This window comes from Takifugu rubripes, chromosome 8, assembly GCF_901000725.2.
Source record: "Takifugu rubripes chromosome 8, fTakRub1.2, whole genome shotgun sequence".
Taxonomy (NCBI): domain Eukaryota; kingdom Metazoa; phylum Chordata; class Actinopteri; order Tetraodontiformes; family Tetraodontidae; genus Takifugu; species Takifugu rubripes.
Window position 1 is genome coordinate 14,347,104 of NC_042292.1, and position 15,900 is coordinate 14,363,003.

General features: G+C 47.3%; 2 protein-coding genes across 3 annotated transcripts; both read left to right on the forward strand.

Moving 5' to 3' along the window:
* The first annotated feature begins 2,563 nt into the window (after positions 1-2,563).
* Positions 2,564-6,440, forward strand: ccs (copper chaperone for superoxide dismutase). Of its 2 annotated transcripts, none has more exons than XM_003978034.3 (8): positions 2,564-2,724; positions 2,915-2,987; positions 3,555-3,692; positions 4,230-4,404; positions 5,416-5,476; positions 5,585-5,662; positions 5,737-5,840; positions 5,952-6,440. In XM_003978034.3, the coding sequence occupies exons 1-8, from the start codon at positions 2,701-2,703 to the stop codon at positions 6,109-6,111; spliced, it is 813 nt and encodes a 270-aa protein (XP_003978083.2). In that variant the 5' UTR covers positions 2,564-2,700; the 3' UTR covers positions 6,112-6,440. The 2 variants fall into 2 exon arrangements, with proteins under 2 accessions (XP_003978083.2, XP_029696678.1); XM_029840818.1 differs by having other exon boundaries at positions 3,555-3,680.
* Positions 6,441-6,841: 401 nt separating this feature from the next.
* rbm14b (RNA binding motif protein 14b) lies at positions 6,842-15,148 on the forward strand. Its single transcript, XM_003978035.3, has 4 exons — positions 6,842-7,088; positions 8,192-8,544; positions 8,623-9,670; positions 9,752-15,148. The coding sequence occupies exons 2-4, from the start codon at positions 8,196-8,198 to the stop codon at positions 10,059-10,061; spliced, it is 1,707 nt and encodes a 568-aa protein (XP_003978084.1). The 5' UTR covers positions 6,842-7,088; positions 8,192-8,195; the 3' UTR covers positions 10,062-15,148.
* The last annotated feature ends 752 nt before the right edge of the window (positions 15,149-15,900 follow it).

The window sequence follows — 15,900 nt, forward strand, 5'->3', positions numbered from 1 at the left end:
CATCATTAGACATCTGTACCAACCCAAACATGATTTCAGCTTGTCATTTGCCTGATTCGATCGTCTGCTGCCTCTTCTCCTGCAGTAATTTGCTAAGTATAGTCAGAGACAAACCCTGGTGTGATCCTTTGTGGCCCATTTTGCCAGCATAGCAGACTTTTTTTTTATAAGGCATTGCTTCCTATTGATCCTCCGTGTGATGAGCTGTGGACTTTGTCCACCTTGTTAAACCCTCTGCTGCTATTCTAATTAATTGCTTGTTTGTGCCTCAGCAATAAGCCGCCACACCAGCACCCTGAATGGACAGCATTTATTTAAAGGGCTATTCTGGGATTGATTGGAGGCTGTCATTGGATTCCTGGGCTGCATCCTTGACTATTAATGGATTTAAGTCAAAATTTTGAAGATGAAGCGACTATTTATACAATCAACATTTTGGGATATTTGTGTGCAAACAGAAAGGTCTCATTAAACTGATCTAAAAATTTAACACAAATCTGGAAGGGAGCTCCCCGCCGGGGCTGAAGCCCACAGTCACGCCCGGCGTCATCTTCCATTTGAGGTGGCGTGGATGTGGTCAATGCCTTTGCAGGACCGTGACATCACGCTGACCTCTGCGGGGTCCCTCGCAGCACTAACGGGTCCGAATGACTCCGCTTCATGATGTGTCATCGGTTAAGTGCCGCCGGGGTCACTGGATCATTCCTCTGATTTTCTGTCACAGAATTTCTATCTCTGTGTGGTTTTTGTACTTTTTTGTCAATGTAACCTCCCTGCTCTACAATGCCCAATCCTTTTAACCTCCGGCTCCCACTACATTCAGTGTAATTAGTCCGTTGGACAGAAGAAGCTTATCATTGATTTATCAACTTAATAGATGCCCGTGGCGTTATAGTTTTCACCGACTTCATTAATCAGCGGGTGACTGAGGTCGATACCTCCCTGAGCTCTTAAATAGCTGTCCTTGTATCTGCAGGATCCACAGCTTCAAAACATAGCGATGCCTGATTGGTCTTTGCATGCAAAGACCAATCAGGCAATCTCCCTGCAGGGAGAAACAGGAGCTCTTTTACCTTCCAAAAGTTTTTAATAAGAAAGGACAACAGGGACTTCAGGTCAGTGCTAATGGGTTGGAGGAGAGCAGCTCATTTAGTCCAGATAAAACCTCTACTGTTCCACGCAGGGCTGTCAGCGCCGCCTGCCCTTACTGGGCACACACACACACACACACACACACACACACACACACACACACACGCACACACACACACACGTACGACACACTTCTTCTATTGTTCCTTCAGCTATCTTTCCCTTTCCCTCTGAATCCAGTGTGCACTGCATTTGTGCACTGATAAGGTTTCATTGTGCTCTCTCTCTCTGCCTGTGTGTGTTAATAAACTACCCCATTCCCTCCCTTTCTTTGAGCTCAGGTGCCCCCCCCCCCCCCACACACACACACACACCATTCCTCTAAATGGATCAACATGAGGGCAAAAGTTTTATACACTTCCTCATGTTCTGAATAAATTACCACTGCAGCATGTGGGCAACGGTGCATGCATGTGTGTGCGTGTGAATAATGAACCGCAGTGCTTACGTGAACCTCTGTACGCTGGCTCAGCCCCTTTAAAGTGTGTGGTCGTATTACCTCGCACAGGGTCAGAGGTCAAAGCCAATGAGCCACCACACAGAAGGAGCGGTGTTGTCACTGAGCTTTCTCCCATGGAAAGTGTCCATCCTTTGGTGCTGTTATGACATATTAACTGTCATGCTTCAATGTCACAGCTGCTACTACTGAATCTTCAATAGTAGATATTATATATAGTAGATATTTATATAGTAGATATTTATATGATATATCGTAGATATTTAATTTAGGAGCTTTTATTTTAGGTTTTTGCAGCACAGAGCTCAAAGCCATCCCCCATGCCACAAATTGGACAGGAAGCTGTACTTGGAGGGTTTTTTAAATTAGTATTTTAAAAATACTTTATGAATTTTATGGAAAGATGCTAAAAATGCATCAGGGATGAATCAATGTCAACCGCACTGAAAAAAAAAATCAGATTAGTGATGGTTTCTCCATGTGGCTTTAATCTGCAGATCAACATTGCAACAATAATCTGGACACATTATAAAAATCAAATTGGAAGCACTGCAGACAGGAAGGCATCATTATTAATGCCTTCAGGTCATTCTGGTGATTTATCTATCTGATCTTCTCTGCCAGAAACCCCCATCTAATCTGTAGTTCATGTACACACCCAATGTATTCTCTTTATTTAAAAAAATGCAATATTTATGTCATTTATACTTGATCGTCTCAAGTCAATCACTCATGACTCCTATTTATTTTTAATTGGAATAAAAATGGCATGATCTCTGGAGAGCAATAGATCTGCATACATTACAATAATAAAAATACAACACTGGGGCTATTCAGCTACAGTAGTGTGGGTCATTATTATTGAAGGTTCTTTTCTTTTTAAACCAATTATCCAGTTTTGAGTCCACAATCAAGCGCCAAATCCCAATGCGTTGCAGTAGCGGTAGTCGCCGCTTGGTGGCGGTAATGTGCCACCACACTGTCGTGACGTCACAAAATGGCGGCGTCCGTCCTCATGTTTATTTTTGTTCGTTAAAAGTGAAAAGTTATCTCTCCATTTATTAATTTTTCATTTTTCTGGAAGTGACACAATGGATTCCGACAGGACGACAAAGGTTTGAGACTGTCTTGGTTATATTTCAGACGCATTTACTCTCTGCGTCACGGCTTTACGTTCTGAAATAACAGCAGTACCCTGTTACCTGGTGGGGCATTTGATTGTAACTTCAGTGTTAAAAAATGCTATAAATAAGCTGTTGCGACACACATAATGGTATGATGGCATTTTGTATCTTTGTATTGCAGGTGGAGTTCGCTGTGCAGATGACATGTGAGAGCTGCGCAGATCAAGTCAGAGCTGCTTTGCAGGGAAAACCAGGTATAAAAATCTTGAAATGTGAGCCAAATTTCTTTCAAAGTTATGTTTAGAACATCAGTATTCTGCAGCTTCTCCGAGGCAAGATAGCAAATGTTTTATAAGACGATAGAGGCCCATGACGCAGATGAAAATGTTGTTTTAGCTCTGTTATCTTACTTATGCTACACATCGTTATTAACAAGACACGTTTATTTATATGGCCAAGTTCATCACAAGGCAAATATATGTAAAGAAGACTGGAATCTTCTGATTTCTACATGCAATCATGTTAGAATCCCTAAGGATTTCTTTAAAAACAAATATAAATTTCAGAACAATTGGCACAGTTCATGTTTAAATCAATTTTAGTGTTAATCATGAAGCAGGCATTTGAAAATACACATCATTGCTCTCTAGTTTCTGGCATTTTCTGCTTGTAATGTTGATAATGTTTCCAGGAAACTATTAGAAGGAATAAATTAAGAGTTTTCTGTGGTGGTGTAATATCAAAATCGAATCTTTACACCCAACTGAGTGGATGGTGTGTGTCCCAGATGAATATTTTCCTTGTCGTTACCGTGTCTGCAGAAGTGAAATCTGTCAGCATTGATGTCAGTAAGGAGGAGGTGTTGGTAGAATCTTCCCTGAGCAGCACTGAGGTCCAGGCGCTGATAGAGAACACCGGACGCAGGGCCGTGCTGAAGGGCATCGGCGGATCAGAGCGTGGTGAGGAGCTGCAAAACACTACATACACGCTGCTGAAGTGCTTAAATTTCCTTGAATAAAATATTTTCTCATATGTCTGAATTAATTTTTAAATGATCTGGCTGCTTCCGTGTGAGCTGAAGGCGTTTTGTTCATCGACGGGGCCTAACAAACTTCCTGAATAATGCATTTCTGTCATCATAAAAGATTAATCGGTGTTATTCTCACTTACCCGGCCCTTACTGGGGCTTTGCGTGTCACAACACACACATTGCTTTAACCGTGAGTAGAAAGCACTAAACAGACGTGTAATTGTACCTATTCACAGGGCCGGCGTTGTCACTGATTAACAGGGTTAACCTTTAAAGCACACTTGATCAGCTTAGAGATGATCTATGTAGAAAGTTGTTTACATTGCCCAAATATAAATCATTAGAAACCTCACCAGTGCCATATACAGACTCCGTTATCATCTGAAACACAACCTCGGATGTGTGTGTTATTGAGATTCTGATGGGCTGTGGACTCTCATCTCTATTCACTGTTCTCATTTTGCAGACCTGGGTTCAGCGGTTGCCATGCTGGCCGGTGCCGGGAACATCCAGGGGGTGGTCCGGTTCCTGCAGCTCTCCGACAAGGCTTGTTTGATTGACGGGACCATTGACGGGTTGGATCCTGGACCCCATGGCCTCCACGTCCACACCTTGGGAGACCTGACGCAGGACTGCCTCAGGTGGGATTAACTTTCACAGATTACAGCGCGAAGAACCTTGTCAGGCATTTGAGCCCCTAATTAACAATAAATGAATTCCATTACTAGAAACAATCTCCTAGAAACATCCAAAACTTACTCGAATTCCTACCAAGTGTCTGTGAAGGTGTTGGCTCTCCAGCGGCTGCAATAAAACGCAGAAGCTTACTCGACAAATCTAAAAAAAAAAAGCTTTTTTCTGATAAGACACACCGGCCAGGAAACAAAATAATGCATTATTTATGTGAAAGGTGCAATCACTGGGGAAAAATGTGAGATAGCTAAATAATTTATTTGTGTATGAATGTATTTTTCAGCATCTACTCCAGCCTGAGGCTCTCTGAATATATGGCGTCACAAACAAAAGGAATAATGACATGCTGAGGGTGAAAAAAACTGGATGCGCTGTGCAAGAACGCCCTTCTGAGGGTGCATTTTTAGCCAAACATTAGCCTCTGTGAGCGTTTGGCTACACAAATACACTACCAGGCATCGCTCAAGTTGGCTGAAAAGGAGAAACTTTGGATGACCTTAATCTTGTGTGTGTGTGTGGGGAGGGGCAATCCTGGCTGATCCCTGTCACCCCCCTGTACACAGATTTCAACTGATTTAATTCAGGTCACGGACAAACACACAGCTCTTTTTCCTTTATTATGATCTGTGTGGTAAATGACCACCATTAGACCTAAATGAACGCCTGGGTATTACTAACTAGGTAATAACTAATAAATTACTGGTGCTGCTGTTATTACTAACAGTATTTGCAGCCATTATTACAGCTATGAATACTTAATAACTACTTATTAATATTCACTTAATTATAACAACAGAATAACCAATATTGTTTCATTTTACAACAAAAAAAACATTTGTTACATATGTTGAATCATTCGTATATGTCTGTTTTTGTTTTATTCAGAGGCATTGGAGTCAAAATGACATTCCTTTCCTTTGTATCTGAATTAGACAAGTTCATATTTTGTCCTTTGACAGCTGTGGGGAGCACTACAACCCCTTTGGGAGACAGCACGGTGGTCCAGGGGACGCTGAACGGGTACAGTCACGTCTGAATGAAGATTTGCAGTCGTGTCTTTTGCTGCTTTCAGTTCTGTGTTACACCTGTGTTTCCACATTGTCTGTGTTCCACAATGTGTAATTACAGCACGTGGGTGATCTGGGGAATATTATTGCAGGACCAGACGGGAGAGCTTCATTTAGATTAGAGGACAGTCAGCTTAAGGTAACATTGGTCCTATAAACGGTGCTGGGCTTCAACTTTATTCCCTCGCTGATGTATCGGTGATCGCGCCGCAGGTGTGGGACGTGATTGGCCGATCGCTGGTAGTCGACGCGGGGGAGGACGACTTGGGTCGGGGCGGTCACCCTCTGTCAAGAGAGACTGGAAACTCTGGGAAGAGGTAGGTTTATGATGAGGGTTAGAAGAAGATAATGGAAGATGTAGTATTAGTCTCCTCACCACCTGTGTCTAACAGTAACCTCTATCATTCCACTTAAACAATTCTCTCCAGACTGGTCTGCGGCATCATTGCCCGTTCCGCAGGGCTGTTCCAAAACCCCAAGCAGATCTGCGCCTGCGATGGCGTAACGCTGTGGGAGGAGCGAGACAGGCCGATCGCCGGGAAAGGTCGCAGCAAAGCCGGCACCGATGTGCCAGCAGCTAACCTCTGAAGATGAAGCGCTGGAGTGACGACCAAAGGAAAATGGCCTTATTTTTCTCTCAATGTGTCTTTGTAAAGAAATGAGAGTTCCGTATTTGCTTCCTCTGTTCTCCAATGTTTCTGAATGCACTTAAACTGTCATTTATGTGTACCCAGCCCTGCCCTGGTCCTCCTGCTTTTGGGGGCTACATTCTAAACCTGCTGTAAAAATGATGCTATTTATGTAGAAAACCTCTAATTCAGTGTCTCAGAATGCATTGTGAATTTAGGGCAGCATTGTACAAGATTTAATACAGGTAATTTAATGTTGAATATTTCTATAATAAAGTTGAATTAGTAGCTTTTTGTCAGATCATAATTTCTCAAGGTTTTACCGTAAGCGGCACAAGTTTGCGCTTGAAGGCAAAATTACTCTAATTTTAAGTGCATTAAAGTTAAATTACTGTGTATTTTGGAGTATAAAATTGATGACTTGGTCCAAATGCATTTATCTTAGGAGTTTAAATCAAGTTTAGATTCAGTCTTGTTTTCCCCCATACAACTGCTGGAAACAGGAAAAAGGTTACTTTAAAAATACGTTTTTTTTAAAAGTACATTTTTTTTACTATAACATCTCTACTCAGGGATGGCTTTTGTGCACTTGGTCGCACTGCACGAACATTAAAGTTGCACTTGACCCGTGCAGTCTGCGTAAAAGTAGCCCATAATCGGACGGCAACTTTCGCTTCCGGTCCCGCACGCAGCGGAAACCTGTTGCACAGCTGCTGCTTCTGTTCAACTAAAACGACGCTGGCGCTGGTTTTCGTGCCCGAATCGTCCCCATGTGCTGTTTTTTCTCCTTCCCTGTGAGAAACCAGCAGCATCCCCGGGTTGCGGCAGCCACCGCAGCCCCCCCTCCCCTCTCCCTCCCTCCGCAGCCTCGCCAGCAGAATGCCTGACATGCAAACGGAAGCAGGCGCTACCATTTTGAAACACAGCACCGCCTAGGTAAGATGGTAGATCCTCTGATTTAATCGCCCTTTCTGCTATTTTACTCTCGTCTGAGCCGCACGGGCCGTAATTAAGGCCGATTCCACCGCGATCCCGAGTGTTTTTGTCGGGTGTGTTGAAGCGACGAAGACTGTTAGACCGCGTCGACGCACGGAAATCACTTGGCGTTCCACTGTACTTTGTCCTGTGTGGGGGGAAGGAAAGAAAATCACAATAAATGTCTCTATCTCTTATTGAAAACCCTGTGCACGGTTGCGTTTTGCATTTTTATCGCCGGCGATGCGCGTAATGGCTCATCGTCGTGCGCTTTTGTTCGTTGTTTTTATCCCCTAAATCTTGTGTCAGCTGTTGTGCTTGTTTCGGCTTTGCGTACGATCACCATCCGTCTTTCCATTCAGTTTCCGGAAGCTAAGTCGGTTAACGGCGTTTCTTTTCCCACCAACTGATCTGAAGTGTTGTGGGGAGACGTGTTGACTCAGCGTCGCGCTGCGTCATCAGAAACTAGCTTCCCCTCCGGTTGTGCCTCAAATCAACCCGCGGCTAATGCGGCAGCCGTGCGTGCTACAGTATCCGTGAATACTGGAGCAGAACCGCTGCATCGCTTTCATTGTATCCCCCCCCCAAAAAAAACCCAAAAAACACACACGGACACATCTAAGACTGAAGCAACTGACCGGAGCCCCAAACCCAAAAAATAGAAATGTCATTCTGTGGTGTCATGTTCCTGTCTGCCCTTTGATTTACTACCAGAGGTTGTTCAGAAGGAGAAGAGATGTTGCTCAATCCAGAGGCAGACGGGGCCAAAAGTTGCTACGCTATGGTCGAGTTTACATGTTGACCTTATGATATTCTCCTTTCCATCAAGTAGATCCCGGCCCATCACCAAGTTGAACCGCATTGTAATTATGCCAACAACAATGGCACTCTATCGACATAGTGTAGGGAGTAAATCTAATCTAGGTCCAACCTTTAGGTATTGTGCGATCATAACTCCTTCTACTAAAGCGTTTGTGGAATGTGCATTGACAGGAAATGATGTAAACCTCATCTGTAGCATTTTTATTTGCATTTAGCATTGTCCCTTTTTCCCCCCTCTGCAGCGCCATGGACAAAAGCAACACGGTGAAGATCTTCGTGGGCAACCTCGCGTTGGACACCACCCAGGAGGAGCTGTCGGCAATCTTCGAGCCCTACGGCCAGGTAGTCAGCTGCAGCGTGCTCCGGCAGTTCGCCTTCGTCCACCTGCAGGGTGAGGGGGCTGCCGAGCGCGCCATTCGGGAGCTGAACGGACGGGAGTTCCGAGGTCGCAACCTGGTGGTAGAGGAGTCCAGGGGGAGGCCGCTGCACTCCACCAAGGTGTTTGTAGGTAATCTCAGCGGCATGTGCACCACCGAAGATCTGCAGCAGCTATTCCAGACGTTTGGGAAAGTTCTGGAGTGTGACAAAGTTAAAGGTGAGTGAAGTTGGACGGGCTGGATTTAGAAATACCTGTAATACCTACCTGTAATCACAGCCCGGATCCATCCTACAGGTTACGCCTTTGTGCACATGGAAACCAAGGAGGATGCCCTGCAGGCCATAGAAGCCCTGCACGGCACATCGTTTAAGGGGCGCCCCCTGTCTGTCGAGCTGTCCAAGGTCCAGCCCAGCAAGCAGACGCCTACGGGAAAAATCCCCTGCGTCAACTGTGGGAAGCAGGGTCACTACGCTGGCGAGTGCCCTGTCGGGAAGCCTTCTTTGGAGCAGTACCAGAGCCAGGCGGCGGTCCTGGCCGCAGCCGCCGCCGCCGCCGCCGGCCTGCCGCTGCAGGTCCAACAAAGCGTGCACAATTCAGTCTACAACACATCGTCGTTTGACCCCACGTACGCTGCTCTCACTGGGATCACCGCCGGCACGCGCACGGATGGGAACCCCATGAATCCGGCCGTTTACGGTGCGCTCGCCAGCCAGGTGTACGGTGCCAACGTTGCAAATCAGCTTTACGGGTCGGTGGCCAATCAGGCAGCGCTTACGTCGGGCGCCACTCAGATGTACAGCTCGATGACCCCAAATATCTACGGGCAGATGGCAGCGAACCCGGCGGCGGCCGCCGCTGCCGCCGCCGCCGCCGCCTACTCCACTCCAGTTTACACCCCCACTGTGGCCAACACCCCCGTCTATCTCACAGCCGCTCCTGGAATAGAAATGCCAACAGCGGCGGCTGCAGTCAACCCCACCTACACCATGGCGCCCGCAATATACGGCGCTGCCACACCGGCGTACGCCCATATAAGCACCATGGCTGCGGCGGACCACACCGCCGCCATTGTTGAGGCGGCCAGACAGGCGCACTACTTCGCACAAGGCCAGCAAGTGGTGGCTGAGCAGCAGACGGTGGCCGCTGCCGCCGCCGCCGCCGCCGCCGCAAAGTCTGGCGAGAGGGACCGCAGTCCGCTGCGTAGGTCGGTGCCACTTCTGCCAGATCCAGTGATGAAGCCCTTCATGTATCAGAGAGCCAAACCACGGCGTCCCCTGCTCCCCACGCCGGCCGGCCGATCGGCTGAAGAGGCGGCAGAGGCCGCGGAGGATCCAATGGTCAGGTATGGCGTTTACGTACGTTTTAAGCTTCTCAACTGTGCCGAAGAATGTTTCCAAAGACGTGTTGACGGTATCGTCCGTAGGTACTACGCGGAGTACTACCAGCAGCTGCAGCAGTACCCACAGTTCCAGTATACCTACGCACCGGCGAGCACGGTGACAGCCATCCCGGGAATGCCAGGAGTGCCCACCGTCTCCGCTATGCCAACGATGTCCGCCCAGCCCGTCACCACGTTGGACGCTCTCAGGCCAGTGGTCCCAGCCGCGGCGGTGGCAGCTGCCATAGCTGCGCCCAGGGTGTATGAGCCGCCGTTGCCGCCGCCCACGCGCAAGGAGGCCATCCTCCGCCGACCCGAACTCTCCCTTCACACGCCTGAGCCCCCCTTCCGATAGTTGCACACAACTCTGGTCCCGAACCCTCCCTCTTTTACCCCAAATTTCCTCCCCATCTCCTCCTCTCCCCACCACCACAAAAAAAAAAACTTGAAAATCTTACAGCAGCTGTATGTCTGAGTTTGTGTGCGGCTGGGGGCTTGTGTGCGCGTGTGTGGCCGTGTGTCCGGGAGGGGCCTTGGTGTAATAGCTTTTCTTACAAGAGGGATTCGACCAGCTAACCTTGGTCCTGTTTGTATCCACACAGTGCAGCCGCGAAAGGGAGGCTCTCATCTGCCGTAGGGGCATTCTTTGGTTTCACTTTTTTACCGTGCCAGTCTCACACTTGTGCCAGTATTAGGCTGAGCCACTCAGTCTTTCATATGCCTTCATTTCTGCAAACCAGTTTTGATTTTCTAAGGCCGTATCTTTGATAAAAGAAGGGTTCTGAACCTGCCATGATCAGCCATCCTCTTCAGGCCTATAGATGATCAGATAGGGCAGCTATTTTTAAAAAACAAAAAACCTTTTTTGCCTTAAGTTGACGATTTATTATCAGATGGGAGGTCAGATGAACGCACTCGGTGACCCAAACAGGACCAAGGTCGACGTGTTTTTGGAGGGAAGCCTTTGTCTTGAATGTCTTGACACCGCGCCTTGCTGAACCCCACCCCAGAAAAACGTGAAGCACACAAGACGTACTGTAACGTATGTACGCGTATCTCCTTGGTCCTTTAACACTGCTCTCACACTGGAAGACACTGCTTCACCTCTTTCTCTGTTTAGGCCTACCTCTCGCAGGAAGTTCATGCTAATCGCTTCTGTTTCGTCCCTTTCAGCCAGTTAGCAGTTCATTTCCGGGTGCTTTGCAAAGTGAAAGCACAGGGTCTGCAGTTTAACAAGGGAGGACTCAGATTTCCCTGATTTTTGTAGATTTTTAAGTCCTTGTATGTGTTTGAATTTTTTTCCCCCCTGTATATTCTTGTTTTAGCGTAGTTTACAGCCTGGGGTGTCGTGAAATGTACAAGTAACCCACGTGTGACTACTGAAGGAGCTGTTCGCGCCGCTTCCTGTCAGGAATCGTGATACGCGACGCGCTCAATTATGTGCCTATAAGCCTCGAGCGAAGTGCATTAGGTGGGGGGGGTCCTCCCATTTTTTTAAGTGCTTTTGCTGTTTAATCATTTCAGGAGAATGGGGGGTGGTGGGAGGTTTTCACAAAGCCACAAAGGGAGCCCCGCGGGTTGGCGAGCGTTTTAACAGAGTGCACCAAGGAGGTGAAAGATGGGGCAGTGCCTTCCAGTTGCCTCAGCTGTCCAGCTCTCGCTGTTCTTTTTAATCGCTTCTCTAAACAGCGGACCTGCTTGGGAGTTTTTATTCGTGTATTTTTGCCAGGTGAGAGCTGCCGCAGGTTGTGTTCCGACATGCGCGGCGAGCTTTCCCTGCTTTTGTTGGACGGCGGTCTGGTGCACGCACTGCCACCTTGCCATCCCTTCCCTGTCTCTATTGTTTTTGTTTTCCTTTTTCTTTTGGCAGTTACGTGGTTTTTGCATCTCACGGTGTAATCTTTGTGTGTTGTGTATATACAGACACGGTCACATCCTTTGTAGAACCATGTGGCTTTGTCTTGTTTGTCATGTTTGGGACAGTATTTCTTAGAATATATTTATCTCCCAATTTTTAGATGGAAAAAAATAGCATGCTTTTTAATTGAGAAAATATGTATATAATCATTACTATAATAAAGAATGTTTGGCTGACTACTGTGGATAAAATAAGGCAAGAGGGCTTGGACATGTCCCCTTTTTGTTTATGTTCTTTTCCACTGTTTCTCTTGTGTAAAATGACCACCAGACCCATTTGACTGGGGATCCAGGGGAGACAGGACAGGTGTAGATGCTGGTCCAGCTTTGCCCTCTTTGGTCAGGGTAAGTGCGGGTTAGTGCTCCTTTCTCTCTCCAGCCTCTCCAACCATTATTTATTGGTTTTGGCATGAATTGGCACGGTCCCGTCAAAAGCGACTGAATTTCACCGGGAGCTGGGGAGAGGCACACAGATAGAATGGCCCAGGTGCATTTTGATCTGTGGAGCAGTTCTGTTCACTTGGGGTCGAACGAATTGTGCGTCTGGTCCGGTCTGGTCTTGGTCCCTCCCCCCTCCCCCCCTTCCCCCTACGCTGCACCGAGTCTTCCCCCCCCCCCCCTTCCGTGTGTCTCTGTGTCCGCTCTACTCTCAGACCTGCATGTGTGGTTTATTTGTAACCCTGCCGCAAAAAAAAATAAAAAGAATAACAAAAGACAAAAAGAAACATAAACAGCCCAGCAAAAGTCCAGATCTGAACTAACTATCTCAACTGAATTAGGTCACCCGTGCCACCCGGAACGGCCAGCGTGCGACTGCACGCGATCATGCGACCCACGGGGAGGACTTTTAGCGTGACGCCTCTGCAACTGGGGATTTGTTCTCCCTCTTCATTATAAAGGTAATTTAAAACAAAAGAAACAAAACAAAACGCTCTGACCTGTCTTCTCCCCCCACCTGCCGCCCCTTCCTTTGACTGTGCCTTGACCAACCCCCCCCCCCAACCCCCGCCATCACCACCTCCCCCCTCACTTGCTCAGTGTTTCCCTCTCCACTGCAGCGGTATTGCCATCGAGAGGGGGGCAGGGGGTGGAGTGGAGCTAAGGCCGCACCCGCTGGTGTCTAGTGATTAGGAAAGTATGATGGACTTCGTAATTGTGTGTGTGTGTGTGTGTGTGTGCGCGTGTGTGTGTGTGTGTGTGTTAGAGAGCATGTCTTCAGAACCTTCCTCGGTGGTGTTTCATTGATTGGTGAGGCTCGGCACGTGCGTCCACAGCCTTCCCTTTGCCCGCTAGTCAGCTCCTCTCCACCGCCGTATTCGCCGCCCTCACCCCCCCCCTCCCGAAACCACCCTTCCATCCCCCCCCCCCCCCCCCCCCCCCCCCCCGACCCCGCTCTCCCCCTGTGCACCTCTCCTCTCCGCCGTTCGCAGCACACACACACACACACACAGCATTTTATTCCCGCCCCCCCCGCCGCCATCGCCGTCGCCCACGTCGGATTCGGGTTTGTGGCTCTGGCTTGGACTGGGCTTCCCAGAATCGCCTACCAGACACATCCCTCCCTAATCCTCCTTTGTCGAAATAGAAGCCAGAGCGTGCCAGTGGACAGTGTTTGTGTGGTGGCCGGCCGTCGGACATGACACAGAGAGACTTTATCGGACAAGCGGCTTTGCTAAAACTGGTGAATGTTGAGATTTTCTTTTCTCGTGACTGTTGAAGGGGTTTTCTGCTCTATTTACAGCTCAAACAGTGACTACATTTCAACTCCCTCACAGCCTGTACTTTAATCAGAAACATCCTATAAGATAGGCCCGGGTACAGGGCCAGTCTCACCTGGAGATTCTCATCAATCTCAGGGTATTTCTGGTATGGCTGAATCTGTTTTTTTTTTTTTTTTTTTTGTCTTTAATCTGTCAACATTCTCCTTATGCTGACTGAGCTTCAGCCTCAGAAACGCCCCTGCACAAACACACAGGTCTTTCAGTATGTCATCGGGGTTGTGGGGCATTTGTTCTGACAGCTGCGGGGTGGATTTGAGACGGAGGCTGCCTGACGAAAGAAAGGAAAGAGAGGAGTGTGAATAGATTTTTTATTTTTTCAAAGGTGAGTCAGTAACAGAAGACCTATCTGTTTCAAGCTGCTGTCTAACCTTCCTGATCTTGGAGGAGCTTATTGTCGGTTTAAATCCAGGCTAAACTGGAGGCGTAATTGTAATTTTTATGACAATAAAAGACAAGCTCTTAACTGCTCTAAACTTACTGTAGGCAGGAGAAGCAGATCTGAGAGTATCATGAAACTCCCTCCATGATCAGGGTGCGTGGCGCTCCATTTCCCCCATCCACCCTCTCCTCCGCACTCTCCCAGCTCCGCACTAAAGGCTTCTATGGGTGCTTGTGAAACTGGGCTTCCCGTGCTCGGGTGAATGCAGCCACGCATCTGTTAAAACCGACCACACCGAGAAACTCTGCTCTGAAAAGCTCACCGCAGTCTCCCTCCCTTCCCTCCACTTGCTCACCCGCTCGCTCCCTGTCTTCCGTGGTTTTGGACAGTAATCTCTGTTTGTGCAAATCTCTGTTTTGCATCGCCCGGAAGGGATCCCGCAGGTTGCGCCAGTTTTCCTCGAGCAGGTATCAGTTGACAATTGTGTTTGCATTTGGAACCACCATCTGGGCACAACCCGTAGACCATAATGCCTTTTTTAGTTTTTATTGTTTTTGCAGTAATGAGATTATTCAACAGGACTATTTTAGCGTAGGTGTGGATTACATGTATCAGACTGCATCTGCATACCTCAGATAATGACTTCAACAATGACGGAGGGGCCTGTATGGACACCTTTGGAATGTAATGCGGGTCAGTACAATACTCATTCGATTCTTCAAGCTCAATGTAAATGCTGCAGCTATGTTGTACTGGCTTGTATTCCCTTCTAAGGTGTTCCTTTATGTTTAATAGCCACTGGAGCCCAAATCTGTCAATTTCTGTTGAGAAGAAAGTCAAATATCACGATGTTTACATAATTACATAACCCAATTCCCTCAGCTCAGTAGTAGCACAGTTTAATGTACCTAATATTAACCAGAAATAGTTGCACAGTAGCTAATTTCCCCACAAAGTAGGTTAATGGACCAAGCAGAGTGTAGTTACATTTCAATGCCTGATTAATTATGATTTACTCTAGCTTCCAAAGACAAATCGAGGGTGACTAAATAACGCCTCATTTCAAGGGGATGGCAGTCTAGTCCTGCTGGGTTTCAAGAAAATTAGTTCTAGCACAACATCAGAGGGAGGGTTTTCTTTTTCTGTCTCTTGGGATGGGTAACGGGTGTTAGTTAATGAATGTTAGATGAAACCTTTGCATCAACATGTTTACTGTGAATGACAAATCCTCATATAGAAAACAAATACTGTAAGGTTGTGTACACGTCTATATTAATATGCCTTTTAATGTGTATTTCCTAAAGCTTTCCACAGCAGTTTTTAAGTCTGCATGCGAATCATGAATAAAAATTTTCCCCTCATAAATTCGCTGACCTTTATTGCTTTTTTCTTTGATATTCTGTTCCGATTGAATCCAACGACCAGTTTCTGTTGCAAATAAATGGTGACAGTTTTGCCATAATACTCAAAACTCAATTATGTTTTTGGCGTTTGGTTGCATTTAGAAAATTTATGTCGGCGACTTCCTGCAAAAACGACCTGCATGTGGCAAATAAATTCAGTTCAGCCAGGGATAAATGTGTATTTTTAATCAACCGAATAATATGACATTCAGTTTTTGGATCCGGTCTTCAGGGAGAGCTAGGGTAAATACAGAGGGCTGGCTTTGCCATTAAGGGTCACTAATAGCAACAGGTGCATTGCACAGGCCATAAAAACCTCTGTGGAGCGAGGGGGGGTGACTGACACCCCTGGCCACCAGTCACAAGCGCTGCATCCCTGCCAGAGAGATACTACCCCGCCTTTTGAGCCTTTTTAGGGTCCGAACCTGATCCCCCTGCGGTCGCATCCCGTACATATTGGGGTGCGGTCACGTGTGCCACTTTTGACCAGGAAAGGAGCACCGGCCAGCAGGGTCTTCTGGTAGTGGCAGCGCCATCTCCGCACAGTCACCTCGCACCAGTGGAGTGCTCTCTGCAACTCTTAACTGTCTTCCCCCGACAGCAAGACCCCTCACGGAGGTTCTTGTCCTCACACGGCTTCGTCATATCTAAAACTTATTCGTTTTTCTTACTGAAAGTTGAAGGGGACGCGAAGGCCCTGATAAAGGTGGAACG

Excerpts from the sequence above, each read along its gene's own strand:
- ccs (XM_003978034.3), top strand. The coding sequence starts at position 2,701 with ATGGATTCCGACAGGACGACAAAG. Across the intron at positions 5,477-5,584 it reads GTCCAGGGGACGCTGAACGG|CACGTGGGTGATCTGGGGAA; the intron begins GTACAGTCACGT and ends GTGTAATTACAG. Across the intron at positions 5,663-5,736 it reads TAGAGGACAGTCAGCTTAAG|GTGTGGGACGTGATTGGCCG; the intron begins GTAACATTGGTC and ends ATCGCGCCGCAG.
- rbm14b (XM_003978035.3), top strand. The coding sequence starts at position 8,196 with ATGGACAAAAGCAACACGGTGAAGATCTTCGTGGGCAACCTCGCGTTG. Across the intron at positions 8,545-8,622 it reads GGAGTGTGACAAAGTTAAAG|GTTACGCCTTTGTGCACATG; the intron begins GTGAGTGAAGTT and ends TCCATCCTACAG. Across the intron at positions 9,671-9,751 it reads GCGGAGGATCCAATGGTCAG|GTACTACGCGGAGTACTACC; the intron begins GTATGGCGTTTA and ends TATCGTCCGTAG.